The sequence below is a fragment of the Arachis hypogaea genome, chromosome 12, assembly GCF_003086295.3.
Source record: "Arachis hypogaea cultivar Tifrunner chromosome 12, arahy.Tifrunner.gnm2.J5K5, whole genome shotgun sequence".
Classification (NCBI taxonomy): Eukaryota; Viridiplantae; Streptophyta; class Magnoliopsida; order Fabales; family Fabaceae; genus Arachis; species Arachis hypogaea.
In genome coordinates this window covers 101851065-101869806 of record NC_092047.1, presented here as the reverse complement: position 1 = coordinate 101869806, position 18742 = coordinate 101851065, and the positions used below count along the sequence as shown (strand labels likewise).

At 33.9% G+C, this 18742-nt stretch overlaps 1 protein-coding gene across 1 annotated transcript; it reads right to left on the bottom strand.

Annotated features, from left to right (window-relative positions):
• Positions 1–1043: 1043 nt before the first annotated feature.
• Positions 1044–14303, bottom strand: LOC112730381 (disease resistance protein RPP2A-like). Its single transcript, XM_072209584.1, is given in 14 exon segments — positions 1044–1537; positions 1540–1909; positions 2006–2647; positions 3280–4053; positions 4543–4563; positions 4566–4745; positions 5720–5809; positions 5811–5996; positions 6296–7394; positions 8739–9193; positions 9482–9621; positions 9624–10127; positions 10130–10515; positions 13636–14303. Coding segments are annotated over 14 exon segments (5697 nt in total). The 5' UTR covers positions 14124–14303; the 3' UTR covers positions 1044–1175.
• Positions 14304–18742: the final 4439 nt, after the last annotated feature.

The window sequence follows — 18742 nt, the reverse complement described above, 5'->3', positions numbered from 1 at the left end:
GAATGAAGAAGAAAAAGTTAGATATATATCAATTAAATAATATTATAAATAAAAAATTTAATTTATTATTTTATAATATCATTTTTAAAAAAATACATGTATCCATATAATGAATTCTCTATTTATGTTTGTTAAAAGTTGAGACTGAATTGCAAGTCAGAGTACAGTACAGTAAAAAATTTACACACTACTAACAACACGGAGGGTCCGATTACCACCTTTAGAAAATTCAAAATTTCACCAGCTCCAAATCGGACACTCCAATTTGTGGAGTCAAATTTGAAATTCAATGAACTCGCACGGTCCGAGTTCTAGGATCTGACATTAATAAAAAATCTGCCCCACAAATTGGTCTGGTACCCCATGACTCCATATTTGGGAAAGACACGTACACACCTTCTATATCGAAAAAATTGAGCCCTGAAATGATGTAATAAGGGTTTGTTGCCAAAAAAATTGTATATATATAATAAAATTTGCCCAGTAGGTGTAACATTTTCAGATAAGGGGAAAATGACATGCTTTTACAATAAGACTGGGTTTCCTTTTATAGGACAAGAAAGTGGCTAGAAAGAGTGAAAAGTCCAAAAATCGTAACAAATCTTAGAAAATTGCACAAGTAGAAAGCGAGGATTGCTTGTGCTGATGAACTGGAGAAAGCGAAAGTGAAGAGATCGTAAATCTGGTCAAGTCTCAGGCACTCAGCCTAGCCACGTTTCATTTGTGAGCACTTGCTAGTGGCTTTCATTTTCAACTACCAAAACTAGTTTGACAATTAATAAGTAAAAAGAAAATTTTCAAATTGTTCACACTATGTGCAAAGTAAATCACTCTATTATTGAGACAATTGACACGGGCTAATTATAGGATTTACTTTCGTTTGGTTCAGGGTTCATTTCTATTTCTATAATATTACTACAAAACTGACTTCTCATTTCTCAAACGGGTATAGGTTTGTTTCTTGAAATGATGCTATCTTGTAGATTGACATCGTTTCCAAATCAGAGAAAAGCAGCAAGTCCAAATCATAAAGGAAGCACGACTAACGGTCCAAAGGAAAAATAATAGGAAATTATTATTTGGATTTGCCACAGTTGTTAAATTCTACTTAAACAATCGCAGAAGTTAACAAACGAACAAACGGAAAAAGGAATAATTACAAAATGAAGAAAATTCTAATGTTTAATGTTGCCAAGAGCTCTTTTCAATTCAATTAGCTTCCTCTCATAATTCTGTTTCGATGATTCAGCATTTCTGAAGGCAGACTCTGAAGCTTGGAGAGTTCTCTCGACCTCGTCGCTTTCTGTCACCCAAGTGGCAGCCTTCATATTGATGTTGCGAGTTTCAACCTCACAAAGTTTCACAGTGGATTCTAACTTGTCCTTCTTCACATTCAGGGCTTTCAGTTTCAGCTCCAAGTCATTGATTTCCTTTGACATCTCATTGATCCTTTCTTTCCCTTTAGAAATTGAAGCATAAAAGTGAGCCTGCCTGGATTTAGATGTTTCTAACTTGTCTTGAAGTCGATTCTTGGATCTTGAATAGACGGGAAATAATTGAGGACATCTTCATAGAATTTCTTAATATCACTAACCAAAGGCTTAAGATTTGTAGGGACTTGTGACTTCATTTGTTTTAGCTGAGCCAAAAGGTCGAGAAACTGTCTTCTAATGCCACCATCAGCCACCAATACTTCTAATTGATTATCAAAAAGTTGTTGTATCTTGTGAAGGATATGAATCACCGAGAGACTTTGAGATTTGAATTTAGAAATATAACTCTCTGATAAGATCTTATCTAACTCTGCCAGTAAATCAACATCTTCAGGAAGATCGACAAGACGCTCACTTTCATTTGTTTCTTCGACTCTGTCTGGCTCTGCATCATCAGTCTTGGGAACAAAGGGACTCTGTACACGGCAAATAATTTAGAGAACAGGAATAAAAAAAGATGTCATGTTTAGTAAATGGCTCTAGATTTGAAAGTTCTTTAAGTGAGAGTTTACCTCTTGAAGCTGCTGATATTCTTGATTTTGAGTTGTGTTTTTGTATCCTAAGTTTCCTGATTCCTCTTGAGAGTTTAAGGAAGCACTTGGAACCACGATGGGAAAAGTTTTTTCATTCTTAACTAATGCAACAATATCACCGTCAGAAACGCAGACATTCTCATTTGATGTCACATCACCAAAACCGGAAATAGTATCATTATCACAGGAAACAATAACATCTGCATACTGGTGCTCCATTTTTTGGTCGATCGGGCCATCATATATGAGAAAAACCGTTGTTTTCTTCACACTGAATCCATACCCAAAGAGCACAATATGAACCTCCACTCTATCACCAGGTTCCATACTTGAAATTATGTTTTGCCATTCTTCATCTTCGAAAGAGGCTAGTGTGTCTTGCTTATAGACCTGAATGGTGGACTTAGTATAATTTATGATCAACACATTTTTGAGAGATTCAAATGTGATGGTATATGGAGAAGAAGGATACATGATACACAACATTATTGTCTTCAGCTCCCGGCTATGCACGCGAGGGACTTCAAAAATTATGGAAGAACCTTCACTATTGAAGGTTAACCAATATGGATAATTGTCACTAGGCAACAAATAATCATGAAATTCAACAGTGATCAATTTCTGTAACACCAAAAGAAAAAAAAAAAGACAAATTATAAAATCTAACAAAATACTAAAATAATAATAAGAACAATAATTTTTATTTTCTATAAATTAAAGGTAAAAACTGTTTATTATTTAAATATTTTAGTTATAGTTTATTTCGAAAAACTTTACCTACTTATATCATTTTTTTAAGGAAAAAGGTGTTGCTTCGATAAAGTTTTTAAAGCATAAATAACATAAAATACTTTCTCTTCTATGTGCTAGAAATTTTCTATTTCCTACTGTAAACTATAATGAAAAAAATATCATAAAATATGTTGCTTTATTGTTTTCAATTATCTTTATATAATAAAATTATATATTTAGTACCTAAAGTTAAGTTACTATATGTTGGTAAAACCTATATCAAATTCAAAATAAATTGAATATTTATTATATTAAATTTTCCAACCCTATTTGGCACCTGGCCAAGTTGAGAATTATACTAAATTTAGATTTTTGAATCAATTAACTTTAAAGTTTTCTATTCTGAATTATCACTAATATAATGTTATAATAATAACAATAACATATTAAAATTATATTATATATTTTAAAAAATATTTCTTCCAGCAAAAATCAATGAAAAGAGATTTTAAAAGACAAACCTGCAAAATTATCTCCCTAAGAATATTGCTGACTGTAGTCTTCTTTCCCACTTCAATTAAAAGAGACTTGGGTGATCCAAAAGTGTGAAATTGACTATGAAAGCCAATCAAGGATGAACTACTAATTTGTGAGGCTTGTGATGTAGTTGGTGTTACTTCTAATTCCTTGTAGTATGTGGCATACAAAGTATCCAGAATTTTTGCTACACCTCCACTTAGTTGAAGATCCGTGCCACACTCAACCCAAAAACTTCGGAGATTTAGTACATCTAAAGAGACAATTCCCGAACCAGCAAATGATTGTACTAATGATGAAAGATTATTTGTTGGTGACATCCAAGACCAAATGAGAGAAGGAAACACATCACGTGTGAAACCTTCGTAGCCACACAAGGAAATATATCCAATGCTTTTTGATCTTACTATTGAAAATGGCACTTGTGTTATTCCAGTCTTATCCGCAATCAATTTTTTCAAGGATTTCATTTGTGCCAAGTCCTCTTCCAATTTATCGATTAATGAACATCCAGAAATGACGAGTGTTATCAAAGAGTTCAACTCATAAAAACTTCTAGGAAGGTTAGGAAGGCTTGTGCAATCTTCCAAATCTATGAGAAGAATTTTTCTGAGATGTCCAATTGTATCTGAAATCATAGACAAACTTGAACAACCTTTGAGTAATAGCTTCTCAAGATTAGGCAAGTATGAAAAATCTGGAGTTTGAGTCAAGTGATAAGAATGACTAAGATTGAGAACCTTTAGCATCCCCAAGAACTGAAAAGGAAAAATAAATAAATAAACATAAAAAGTGATCAATTGAGAGAATTTACTTTGTGAAAACACTTGGCAACGTTCAAAACTAATTAGCTTATCAAAATTCAAAAGGACCAAGCATTGTTGTTCTTTTCTAAATGAAAGAAAAAGGCATATTAAAATAGGAATTAAAGTATACTTTTAAACCTAACATTTGAAATTAGTTTCAAATTTATAATTGATGCACTGAGAGTGTAAAATGTTTTGCACAATCGTCAGTCGTGCAATAACATCTCTATTTTGGATGACCATAATCAATGTAAAAAGTAATTATTTTTGCATCTAATATTATGTAATTAGATGCATGTGTAAAACTACTTTACACTGACAGTGCATCAAAATTAAATTTATAAATTTATTCCTTAAATTTTTCTTCCAATTTTATGCTCAACATTTCAAAATATTATAAATTTTACCCTTTTGTGTATAATGTTTTCATTCACATTATACCCTTCCTCTCATCATCAGTTCATCACTTTCACTCTCTTCTCCAACCTTCTTCCATATCCATATCCATCATCACCATCACCACCACAAGCACCACGACCACCGTCACCCTTTCCTCTTCTTGTTTTCCTTTCCTTTCCCCTCTCCCTTCCTATCCACCTCAGCACAATCAGCACCCCCACTATCACAACCCCTACATGAAATAACTAGTCAATGAACAAAACCGAGACTAAAAATTTCAGTTGAATCATTAGCAAACAACCTTCTTTTTTTTTAGTAACCACCTAAATTGGTCCCCAACAAATTTTATATCAGACATTTTGGTCCACAACAAATTTTTATTACTCTAAAAGTCTTCGAAATTACTACAATTGGTCCTTCTATTGCTTTCAATCAAGTACCACTATAAATAACTGCATAAACTCCTATATCAAGTATGTTCTCTATTCCTAGTGTTTCTTAAGACCCATGCTTAGCTGACCACTGGAGTCTTTGCAAGTACATTCCACGGATCGGGGACAACCATCTTGGATCAAGAGGGTAAATGATGACTTTGTCATGTAGCCTAAGAACTGAGGCTAGGTATTCCGTATCTCACCTATAAACAATGCAATAGTGGTAGTGCTGGTGGCGGTGGTAATGATGGGGCACATGGAGGAAGGTTGGAGAAAAAGGTAAGGGTGAGAGTGGGAGGGGGTATAATGAGAATAAAAAAATCATTTGAAAAGAACGGTGAAACTAACAATGTTTTGAAAAGTTGAGTGAAAACCTTAGGAATAAATATGAAACCAACCAAACATTTAGAACAAAATGTATATTTTACTCTTAAATAGATAAGAACCTTAATCAAATTCATGCATTACATAATCGATTAATTTAAAACAACTGATGGAAAATGGCAACAATAATATTCCCATACACAAACATGCATTAATTTTATGCTTTGTTGAATTATAAGCATTTGGTGGTTAATGCAAATCAATTTTGCCAATTAATAGCTGTGGAAACCATAACATGCATGTGAACCGCAGAAGAATAAAACTTTGATGACTGAAGAACTAAATTCTATTGGGGTAACCATATATAACATACACATGGTCAGTTAGAAAGTTGTATAAAATCAGTGTCAAAAGGTATGATGGAAAAAATTAGGTGTGAAATTATCACTCTTAATTTTTACCTGGGTCTTCTTCCACATGAATCTAAGACTACTGGATTCTAACTCCATGGCAACTAAACTTGCTTGATAAAATTTGGAAGGTATGTATTTTGTAAGGAAATCCATGCCAACAAATCCATCTTATATTTTTTGACATATGTTCAAAATCTCCATCAAGTTGTACACTAGCAAGTTGCAGCAACCTCAGTCTCTTCATCTTATTAAATGCTTTTGTCTCCAAACAAAATGCATTGCTTCTTGGCAACTTTAAAGTCACTCCCTCAATAGCTTTGGTACCCTTCAAGATAAGATGAATAGAGAATAAAAATAAATGAGGTACCTTAGGTAATTTAAAAGCTAAGTGTAAGAAATAGGTTCATTAACTTCTTTTGGTTTCCTTTGTTGCCATTTTAAATAGAGACTTTTACTAGTAAGTGCCAGAAAAAGACTTGCAAGATTTCCAAAAAATTGTTAATTTTCAAGTTTTTAATACACTGAAAACTTCAAAAATTTACTTCTATAAAAACTTTACTATTTTGGGAACCTTAACAAGTGGCCACAGAAAAAATAAAAAATTAAGAGATTTACAGGTCTTACGGTATGTGTTTGTAATACTTCAAATACTTCTTTTTGCAACCATAATCTGCTTCGCCTCTCAAGCTCTTTGGGTGATTTCTCACGGACTATTTCTCTTCCCATATCACGCAACAAGGCATGCATTCCAAGCCGATTATTGCTATCAACAGTCACTAGGTTTCGATCAACAAGAACACTTATTCCAATTTCAGCATCATATTCATCCAAGATATGCACTACATCATTCCGATCCATGCTGATAAAGAAAAAAGCTATGTCAAGGAATATTTCTTTTACTGTATCATCGTTTAAACTGTCAAAACTTATTCTTAGCTTTTTCTGTACTTTATCATTTGGAATTTTTTTTAGTTTTTCCAATAGGCTTTCCCACTCTTTTACATTCTTATCAAACAAAACAGATCCAATAACCTCAAGAGCTAGTGGCAATCCTCCACAGTATGCAACTACATCTATGGAAAGCTCAGCAAAATCCTCTTTGGGACTTGATTGTTTGAATGCATGCCAACAAAAATGCTCAACAGATTCATCATTGTCCATTTCTGACATTCTAGATATGTGGTCAACATTAAGCACTCTAAGTAGACTTTCATCTCTTGTTGTGATGATTATTCTACTCCCTGGACCAAACCATTCACGGCTCCAGCACAAAGCTTTTAGTTGGTCTAGTTCATCAACATCATCAAGTATAACAAGCACCCTTCTATGACGAAGCTTTTGCTGCAATATAGTTTTTCCAAATTCAATGCTATGTATCCTTATTTTCGTTGTTTTGTAGATGTCAGAAAGAAGGTGTTCTTGTAAATTAACTCGAGCAGTTATTAGTTCCCAGAATTCCCTAATATTCTCGAGGAAGGAAGAACCCTCAAAATCACGATGAATTTGATTGTAAATGGCTTTGGCAATGGTTGTTTTTCCGATTCCTCCAATTCCCAATATTCCAAACAGTTGAACATCTTTTGCATATTGGTGGTTTAGTAGTTTAATCACATGCTGCACACGAGATTTTACACCCACGGGATGTTGTGCAACAAATAAGAGTGTATCATCTAGCAAAGCAGAGATATCTTCAACAATCAAACTGATATCCTCACTTTCATTCCTACAAAAACGACGAATCAATAATGTACAAGAGGTTATCAAAAGAAGAAAAATTTTGTACAGGAAAAAACTGATATTCACCCAATATTTGAGTAATTGAGCATGTATGTGGAATAAAGGAAAAAGAAATAAATCTTGTTCTTGCATTCATTCATGTAAGAGTCTAGGCAAGAGAAATGTTAGTTAAACAAAGCCTAAAGTCACACAGCCCTCTTGGATGTGTGAATAGAAAACTATAAAACCCTTTCAACCAAACTATAATTAATTATGACTTTCTTTATAGCTCCTTTTAAAATCATGTACATGTAACTAATTAATTGAATATGCCAAACGTTATTTAGGGAACTCTATATTGGAGAACCAAAGTGCCCTTCCTTGGCTAGTAGGCAAATCTTCAATGCTGCCTTGTAGCCAATCAAGTGGTGGATGCTACTGAAAATCAAAAAATGTTTTTTCTTACACTTAGATTTTGGGAAAGTCTATGAAAGGGTTAGCTTGAGCTTTATGGACAAAGTGCTTTAGAAAAAAAGGTTTTGGTCTATATATGTGGAGAAGTTCAATCTCAGGGTATCTAAGAATGAGTACCTTAGCTTTTAGGTGATGGTGAATGAATAGCCAAAATCATGGTTTTGAGGTAAAAGGAGTGTTAGGGAGGGAGACTTTTGCTCCTCTCTGCTATTCACTTTAGTGGTAGACGTTCTTAGATACTTGACCTCTAAGATAGTGGAGAATGAATTAGTTACAGGTCTGAAAGTGGGACATCCAGAAGGATTGTGGTTTATCACTCAGAATTTGCTAATGACACCATCATGTTCCTTGAGAATGACGACAGCCATACCTTTCTAAATGTTATCTCCATTCTTCAATTTTTTGTAGCAATCCTCTGGCTTGACGATATATGGTCCAAAGGTGAAAAAAAGGGAGGAGAACAAGAGAGAAAAAAAAAGGGGGGGGGGGTCTTATTACACAACATGTGTGAAAAAGGTTCACTGTAAGAAAAATATGTTATTTCATATTACAATTTTAATTAGAAAAGAAATGTTATTTTGTTTCCTTTAAGTTTCTTAATTTCAAAATTTGCAAGGAAGCAGCAAAATTTTTCCTCTATTTTCACTATATGATGAAAACATCAAAATATGAAATATATTGCACACCTCTTGGTTACGTGACATCACTGTTAAAAATTTATTCTCAGCAGATTTCATTTACACAGTTTTTAATAAAAATGAGTTAAGAGATTATACTAAAAAAATATACCTAAAGAAAGTAACATCATTAGTTCAAATATTAGACTATCAAGCACAAATATCAATGAATATTTAATTTTAAGAAGAGATCAAATTACCTGGAATCTATGATCACAATTCCTGCAATGGAACCAATTTGATGAAGCGCTTTTCTCCACCTCTTCTCCTTGTCTCTATCCACTGAAAATCTTTTTAAAAGATCTTGAAAAGCTTCTCCAAATAGACCTGTTTGATTCCTTACATTAGAGGGATCTACACCATAAAAAACAGGCACAACCACCTGACCTATGGCCCTGCGACACTCCATTATGTTCTCCAGCTCTTGCAGACACCACCTTGAATTTGCATAATGCCTTGACAACACAACTACAGAAATTCTAGATGCTCTGATTGCTTGCAGTAGTGAAATGGAGATTCGATCTCCCCTCCGGATCTCGTCATCATCCCTAAAGACATAAATTCCAGCATTTGCAAGAGAAGTGTAGAGATGTGAGGTGAATGTTGCACGAGTTTCTTCTCCTCTAAAACTCAAGAACACATCATAGATCCATGACTGAAACGAGAAACAATAAAAATGCATAGCTTAGATACAAGAGACTATCAATTTTTATTTCTAGTAATGTTACAAATAAAAACTATCACATTTGAAACTTGTTAATTTGTTACCAATCAGGATGCAGGAAGCACGACCAAACTTTACAAAGTTATGAAATTACTAAGAAGCAAAATGGGTGTTAAGTTTGCTCCTTAATGTAATAAGATGTTTCAGTAAATAAATTCACATCATAATTAATTGATAATACATCAAACATGTATCCTAAAGAAGCCAAAATTTACTCACCGCAGGATCTCCTCCCCTTTGCTCATAAATGATTTCTCTTCCCATATCTCGTAGCAAAACATGCATTCTAAGTTTGTTCATCTCATCAAATGTTATAAAGCATCGATCCTCAAGGGCTTTTATTCCATCTTTGGCCAAGTTCCAAAGGCATTTAATGCTTGGATCACCTCTTCTTGATCCATCCCAATTAAGAAACAAGCTATATCAAGGAATATGGCTTTCTCCGTATCATTTAAATCTTCCACGCATTTTTTCAGAACCTTCTGTAGCACAGGATGAGGAGAGTCTATGAGTCCATCAGGGATACTCTCCAAGCTTCCAAGAAGATTGGAGCCAAGGACTTCCAAAGCTAGTGGCAATCCTCCAGCATAAGCAACTACATTTTTAGAAAGTTCATCAAGATATTGCCTATTAGATGCTTTTTTGAATGCATACCGATTAAAAAGCTCAAGAGATTTATTTTCATTCATTTCTTTCATTCTATACACATGGTCAACTCTATGATCCTGAAGTAGACTTCTATCTCTTGTCGTGATTATTATTATACTCCCAGGACCAAACCATTCCGTACTTCCACACAAAGCATTCAACTGCTCCTTTTTATTCACATTATCAAGTACAAGAAGAACTTTTTTATTAGAAAGTTTTTCTTTAACATCTTTTTTCCAATTTCGATGTTATCTATTCTTATTTTTGGTAAGTTGAGGATATCTAAAAGAATACGTTCTTGTAAATAAACATGACTTGTGTTTTGCTCCCATACTTCCCTAATATTTGCCAAGAAGCTTCTACCCTCAAATTTACCACAATTTTCATTATAAATGGCTTTGGCAATTGCTGTTTTTCCAATACCCACCATTCCCCATATCCCAAGGAGAAGAACCTCCTTTGATTTTGAGTGGACCAACAGTTTAGTGGCATCTTGTATTCGGTATCCTACTTCCACTTCATACTCAGCAATAAACAATTTTCTTGTGCCCAACAAGCCTCCAACGTATCCGACAACATTCTTGATATGCATATCATTGTCACTCCTACAAAACATATATACTAAGACTGAGCTGCATAATAAATTACATAAGCATTTTTTTCTTTAATAAAAGAAGAGATATTATTAATAAAGGGGATAAAATACAAAAAATGGTGAGTATAACAGATCCTTGATACAAAAGAGAAAGAAAGGCAAAATAATTACATAAAATAAGCAAAGACTGAAAATCTCTCTGCATATCTAAGAGAGAATACCCACTGGATTAGTGGATTGTCTATCATTAAAAATGCCAGAGTTATGCTCCAATAAAATAAACCTTATAATGGCATATAAAGCACATTGCCACCAAGTTTTAGTCTCCTTCCTCCTTTCAACCAACAAAGTCTATCAACAGGAACTTATCAAATTTTATCGGACACAAGCAACAATCACCAATGATGCGAAATGAATTTGTCCCTAGAAGGCCGTCTTTGGACAATGTGAAAACAAATGTGATACTGATTTCAATTAGATTTGCAGGTAATACACAGGATAAATACCCTTGTTATCCCTCTAGACTAGCAAAAACATCATCAGTATCAACTATGTTGAGCACAGCTGTTCAAAAAAAGGAGTTATTTATAGGGAGCTTTGGATTTCCAAATAGGCTTGTTTAGGTAAATGATGTAGCAAAGGAGTGAGTTAAAAAAAATGAAAATAAGATTTACAAGTGAATGAACCTGAAAGGAATCAAAGGATCAATAGACCACACTCTTTTACCTAGATTAGAGGACACCATAATTGTATCCTACTCACAAGGACTGCTAATTCCGATGCCTCTCATTTGGGTTTCTAGAAAAGTGAAAGTTCCAAGCATTGGTAGTTTTGACTCTTCCCCAATAGAGAAGAAGTTTTGAGTGAGGCAGTTATGTCAGGTAGGTAGATAGGTGATAAAGACGAGAAACGAAACTTAAAAGATGAATCCCCTACCCAGTGTTTGCTGTGTGTTGTATCAACTTGATTTCCACATCTCAATTCCTTTGAAGCACTTCATGAATCTTATTTAATAAAACTCTATTTGCTACTTGTGTTGATAAATGTCCCACCTGTGCTAAGTGAAACAGGAGTCAATGCTGTCTGTTTAGCATATCACTATCTTGAAGCCACACTCCCACGCTAGAATAATACCTCTCCATAAAGCAAAGAGTTCAAAACATAGTACATTTGAAAAACGAAGAGATCATGAACATCCCTTCACCCCAAGCTCCACATGCATCTCTCAGTACACAACCAAAACTAGAGAGCTCTTTCCTTTAATAAACACTGGCAACACAATTTACTGTAACTGAATTTGGGGGACGGATACCCAATTTATAATCAAGGTAGATGTCAAAAATATCCTCAAAACGGTTTGAAAATATCATTATTTCTGTCACGCCATACCCACCATAATCCAGAGTGAAATAAATAATCGGAACCCTTCATGTTCCTTTTAATCCATTGTAACAAAATATTGGTTTGTCTTTCCATATGAAAACTAAATTTACATGAACAATGCTAGGAACCAAAAGGTATTAGCCAAAAACCAACCAAATACCTTTGGGTGAATCATAAATCTCTACGAATTAATATATATAGATGTTTCTTCTGCTAAATATCAGAATGTTTCTTTTTCATACTAAATGAATGTTCTTTTATATATTTTTCGAATTTTTTGTATTGCAAATATGAATGTCTCTATTTCTTTAAGAATTTTATACTTTTTTTTTTAAATTTTATAAATATTTAATTATCTTTACGAAAATATAACTGGATTTTGATTTTGTTAAGTATTAGAATGTTTTTTTTCATACTAAATGAATGTTTTTTTTATATTTCTGTAATTGTGTAATTTGCGGTCTTTTTAATCATTAAAACGGCACCTAATATGTAATGATGATGCCGCTAATCTTCTATTCCTCCTTCAATGCCTTCTTAAGAATCTTCTGCTGCTTCTTGCTCGAGAAGCTTCCCAAATCCGAAAGCAACTCATCATCCTTGTCCCAACCAAGAACACTCCAATCAATCTCCTTGCTCTTCTTCCTCGAATCCTTATTCGGAGAGCACCAAAACACCCCGCTCTTCGAGGTGGCAAAGGAGAAGGTGAAGACGCCGAACCAGAATTCTTCACTTTTACTTTGTTCTTGTTATTATTATTGTTACCCTTTTTCGCTGGTTTGAACATTGAAGACAATAAACTCTCTTCAAACCCATTGGAAGAACCAGAACCAGATGAAAGGGAGCCAAATTTGGATTTTGACTTCAACCCATTTCTCCCATACGAAGAATCGAAAGGTGAAGAGACACACCCCTGTTGATTTTCCGGCAGCAGCGCGGTGGGTGGTGGCCGGAAAAGACTTAAGCTTGCGGAAGCGAGATCCGAGGTAGGAGGGGAGAATGGAAGAGGTGTGTGTGATTGTTGAAAGTGGGTAGGTTAATGTGAGGAAGAAGAAAAAGATTTTTATAGGTTTTAATTAGGTTTACTTAATCAATTTTAAATTTTTTTAATTTTGAATTTAAAAAATTTAAAATTAATTATTAATATAAATTAATATGATTTTGTTTAATTTTTTGTTGATAACTTTTTGGTTCCATATACTTTTTCAATTTACATTTTAGACTAAAATTAAAATGAAAAAAATAAAACATTCCATTAAAAGTTAAATTAATGTCACGGAATATTTAAAAAAAAAAAGCATCAACAACAACAAGAACAGTTAAGGTCATAATCTACTGATTTTTTATCTGCCTGTCACTTTTAAGTATGCAAAGTTGCCGTTCAACTTTCAAAAGAAAAAATCGACTATGCAAATCAACCATCAAAGTCGGCTATCATTATAAAATACATATTGGAATACAAATACACATTAAAAATAAATTAAACCACATATATTTATACATAAATACATTAGTGATTGATTTTGGTGTACTAATAGTATTTTTGAAAAAAATACCTGCTGAAACAGTATTTCCTAATCGAATGTCTTCTCTAACAACTAACCAATAGGGAGATAAATCTTTTGAAAACCAAAGTCATATAGTCTAAGAAAACCACAAAAAATGAAAGACACTCATCCATGGGAAGATTGAAAGGCAAGGCAAGGCAAAAAAAAAAAATTGTTATTAAAATTATAAATAAAAATACCATTTATAATTGTTTAGGTAAACCCACTGGTAGGATTGGATTTGACAGATTCGTTCCAAAGCTACCTTCCAACACTCTACCTTATCTTTCTCCGATACGCTCTTTGTGAAATCAGCAAAAGCTTTTCGCATATCTCTCGGAGTCACTCCCAAAAACACCGGCAGAATGAACTGACCAGAGTTTCTGCGACATTCAAGCATCAGCTCCAGCAGCTCCAGATTCCTCGGGGAACCAGCATAGCCAGTCGAAAGAGCAACAACAGAAACTCTCGCCCTTTGCATGGCTTGCAGTGGTGAGGAGAAGATGCTGTGACCATAATCCAAGAAAACAGAGAACCCTGCCCTTTGAAGAGAGGCATAGAGGCATGAAGTGTATGCGATTATTGACTCGGCAGTTCCGTTTCCGGAGCTTAAGAAAATATCGTAAACCAAGTTGGGGTTTTGAACATCGTATCGGTTTGGTGGCTTTTCAGGCCCCGGTTTGAACATCGCGTCCGTGGATTTGTTAGGAAGTTGAAACTTGAAAAGGAATTCGGGTAGAACAAGCTGGGATGATGGTAAGACAAAAGACAACCTTTCCCTTGCAACTGCATGCCATCTTCACCCAAGTGGGAAGCGCAAATAAGTAAGAAGAAGGAGGAGACGTTCTTTGACTTGTTCTCTTGTGAGACTATTCCTGTGAAATTGACATTATTGTCGCTCAGCATGGAAGAGTACACAGTGATGAGTGATACTGATGACGATTTGATGGTGAATATTCCGACTAAATTCTCAACGTGGTCTCCAGATTTGGACCGTGCATTATTTTTTTTATTTAAATAAATTAAATAAAAAAATAAGAAAAATAAAGAAACTATCAAATAAAAGGACAGTTTCATTTAAAATTATTTTTAAATTTTTTTCAAACAAAAAAAGCTTCACTTATTGTCATTTTTGCTATGGTATCATCCTATTTACACCTTTTATAATTAAATAAAAGTCAACATGTCAATTCTAATACATGATATTTTTTATTTTAAACGCCAACGAATAATAAATCCAAAATTTTTTTAGTAATTAATAATAAAATTAAATTCTTTCACACAATCCGTCTTACAAATAACATCTCGTTGACTGGACATTAATTTGATAGTGAGATTTTAATCGTACATTTTGACCCCTAAAATTGTGCTTTCAACTACGTACTAGTCCTTCACGTCAATTCTAACGTGAGTAAGTTTGGTTGCTGATGTGGCATAATCACTGCTACCTAAGATGAGTATAACGGCTAGATGATGTGAATAGAATTTTACAATTTTTCAATGAATTCCTGTCTTTTTTATAAACCTTAAAATTTTTTTTAGATTAGTAATAAAAAATTCTACCTTTTTAGGGAATACAGAGTTCTAATGTCAAGTAATTAAATTTAATCTCTCTCTACATTGTCATCAAAGGACCAAATCAACTACAACGAACAGATCAAACTATAAGCGTAAAACTAATAAACAAGTACACAATACACAGAGAACCAAATCATTCTTCAAATGCAATACGTTAAATTGAATCTTTTTTGTTGTGTTCTTTCATCACCTGTACTCCATAAGAAGCCAATATATTCACTTCTCCCACTTTATCCATCTATAGTTTCAATTATTGTCCTTAATTTCTACTCTTTTCTTGACTTGTATTCACTTTCTCATTTAAACTCCGCATTCGTGTTCTAAAATACATGTTTTATGCTGCTTCTCTTGTTTTTTAAAAATTTCAACTCCTAATTTGTGTTCATATTTCATGTAGCCACTTTACAGTATATTTATTATTAGCCATCATTTTTACATCTTCTTCTTTTACTCCTACCTCTTTCAGGCCAAATTGCAAGGACATTTGCAACACACTCAGTAATGCTTCTCCCATTGACTACAACACAAAATACATTTCTATCCAGTTTATACAAACTACAATCCCACGATATCCATTTTCTGTCTTCTTCAAATTGCACCTCTCTCATGTATACACAACTTCTCACTTTTTTTTCTCATACCATTGGTTTACTATTATTTTTAAGTTTTCCCACTCACTTCTCCATAAGACAGCTTTATTTAAAAAAATTTTACTATTCTTACAATTCCAAACCGTCCACAAAATAGCAAAAAATAACATAATCCTTTTTTTTGGCATATTGCACACATCACAATTGATCCAACCCTCAAACCAAGTTCTAATATCATTTATTTCTATCCAACACACACGACCCGCATTCAAGGCCATAAACCACAATTTGGAGCAGAAAGAGCAATGAAGGAAAAGGTGGCTTACCGACTCCTGCTTCTTCTTACACAAAACACATGTCCCTTCACCTTGGCTTATGATTTCCTTCTTTATTAGTTTGTCCTTTGTATTCAACCCATCTGTTATTATAAACCACACGAGCATTTCAATTCTAAGTCGTACCAGCCCTCTCCATAAATCATAAAAAATATGCTTCATAGTTGTCTCTCCATATATCTTTTCTTCGGCTACATTGGTGAATGATTTCACATTGTATCTTCCATCCGAGCTAAATCTCCATGTGACATTGTCCCTGTTACCTGCAAATAAGAATACACTATCTAAAATGTTATTTAACTCTTCTATTTGTGCTCTCTCCCTCTCAAACAAATTCTTTCGCCATTGGAGACTCCACACCCATGATGAACCGATCCACGCCCACAATCATATATAGTGTTCTTCTTCTGATTTGAAACCACAAATAGTCTTGAAAATTTATCTTGTAGTGACACATTTCCAACCCTAAAATTTCCTTTTTTTTCCCTTTTATTTTGATTCTTTCTGTCAACGTCCTGTCTTCCTTTTCTATCTACAAAAATAATCATCGCCCATGATAGAGACTGGAAACCACATTGTAAGAAGCTCGAACCGGTCATCATCAATAAAAAATTGGACAAGAAGCACGACGTGAAGTAGGCATTGGTGAGTTCCAGAGTGGTGCGGCTGTAGTTATCACCCTGTACATAGGTGGTCAGGAACAGAGACACATCCTAATAAATTTTTCTTTAGTTGTCTCAACGATAATGTGAGTCACAATAACAAGATTTATTTTAAATTTTTTATGATTGATTGATAATTTGTAATCTCGAAGTTCATTTGTAGACAAGTAAAAAAAATAGTGTAGGTTATTCGTTTGAGCAGATTCTGTGCAAGAAGAGATGATTGGAAAAGCTGTTCCAAGAGATGATGATGGTGAAATGAAAATGAACTTTGCATGACGGCTTGCCAAATTGAAAACAGACTTTAAAAATCTGAAATTCATGATTCAAGTTCTGGGTTTTGGGTTCTTGGTAATGGTTGTTTTTGTAGGAATAATGCTGTGAAAGAGTTAAAAACATGTCAATGTAATATGCATAACAGTGAATGAGAGGGTTTTAGGTCTATTTTATTTCTTGTGGCTTCTTGGGCTCCTTGGTTCTGCTATTGATGGTATATTTATATAATGTAATGTAATATAAAATGAACACACAATACATGTTAATAATTAATAGCAAGATTGATTTAAACTATACATAGCATTACTTAATCAAAATACCAGAGAGCATTTATAGTTTTGCACAATGCAATCATAGGTGTTTGACAAAACCAAATAACATAACATATTTAACTAAACTTAACAACATGAACAAAGTAGCTTAAAGTGAGCAATGTCACAATTTTTAAACAAAAAATCAACAGTACTAGCTCGCAAAACTAACATCTTAGTCTTAAAATTTACTTCTTCCGTTAGTGCTCGAATCTAGGAGTGGGTACAAATTTCAAAAAATTTGCTAAGCGTGAGGCAGTGGCCAAACTCGCTCTTTCATTGGATACATGTTGTTGAGGGTGTTGGAGGTAGTGATCTTCTTCTAGGTGTTAATTTTGCAGGTCTTGTGGCTGGTTTAGTACTTGCTTCAGTTAACTACACCAAACACATACAAAGAAAGAAAACCCAAACAAATAAACGAACTACCAAGCAAATAAACAACTATCAAACTTCTCATAGCCTGTATCTCCAGCCTAAATAGCATGCTAGTTTCTGAACCCCTTTCTTATCTTCTCAAGTCTACTTTTAATTAATTACCGATGGTAATAATCTCAAATAATTTTTTAATTTGACCTTGTTCTTAGCCATAGTCCTCATGACGAACATCCTCGCATCTTCTAGAAGAGTAATTATTGGCTTCTTCCTTACTTCCTTTATTTTTGAACTGAACACCTCACAAGCATTATCGTAAATAGAGTCCAGCTTCGGTTTGTGACTGAACTGTGACCTTGTCCATGCCTCTCTAGGTCACTTGTCCAGATACGCCCATGCATCCTCATTCAGCCTCTTTATCTTATCCATGTATTCCTTGAACTCTTGAAAAGTAGTGGCTCATGCGCAATCCCATAGTAAACCCCTTAACTCTAAGTCTTTTTACTGCTTGTTAAAATTTTACCATAAATGCCACACACAACAACAGTGATGCACGTGAGACAGCATCTCTTTCATGGTAGGTATTAAGCCCTAAAAACAACACAGATCAGTATCTAAGTCTAAATAGTTTAATAATTATTCACCATAACAGTGCACCAGTTTACTACTTATTCACTATAACAGTCTCTAAGTTTAATACTCATTCACTATAACAGTCCCTAAGTATACTACTCATTACCACAATGGTCTTTCTCATTCACCATCGTGTATCTAAATTAGTCCCAACATCAAACAATGTAAAAGTTTATACCAATCATGTCTAGAATAAAGTACATCAAACAATATAACAGTTTATACCAATCATGTCTAGATTAAAGTGAAGTGAAGTGAAGTTAGAGGAGTACCTTCTACATATCGAAAATGAAACTCTATCAGTGTCTTATAGTCACCAAGATCTTCATGTAGCAACTCTAGGAACCACTTCTAGTTGTCTTTGTTCTCCACTTTTACAATTGCCCATGCAATGACATATATATGGTGGTTAACATCATGTCCAACAGCCAATAAAATTTGTCTTGTTGAATAATTGTATCTATATGCTATTTGATCTAATTGTTTTATCTGTTCTTTCTATTTATGTATTCCTTGTATTACTTTGTATGTGTTTGAATAGCTGAGAGAT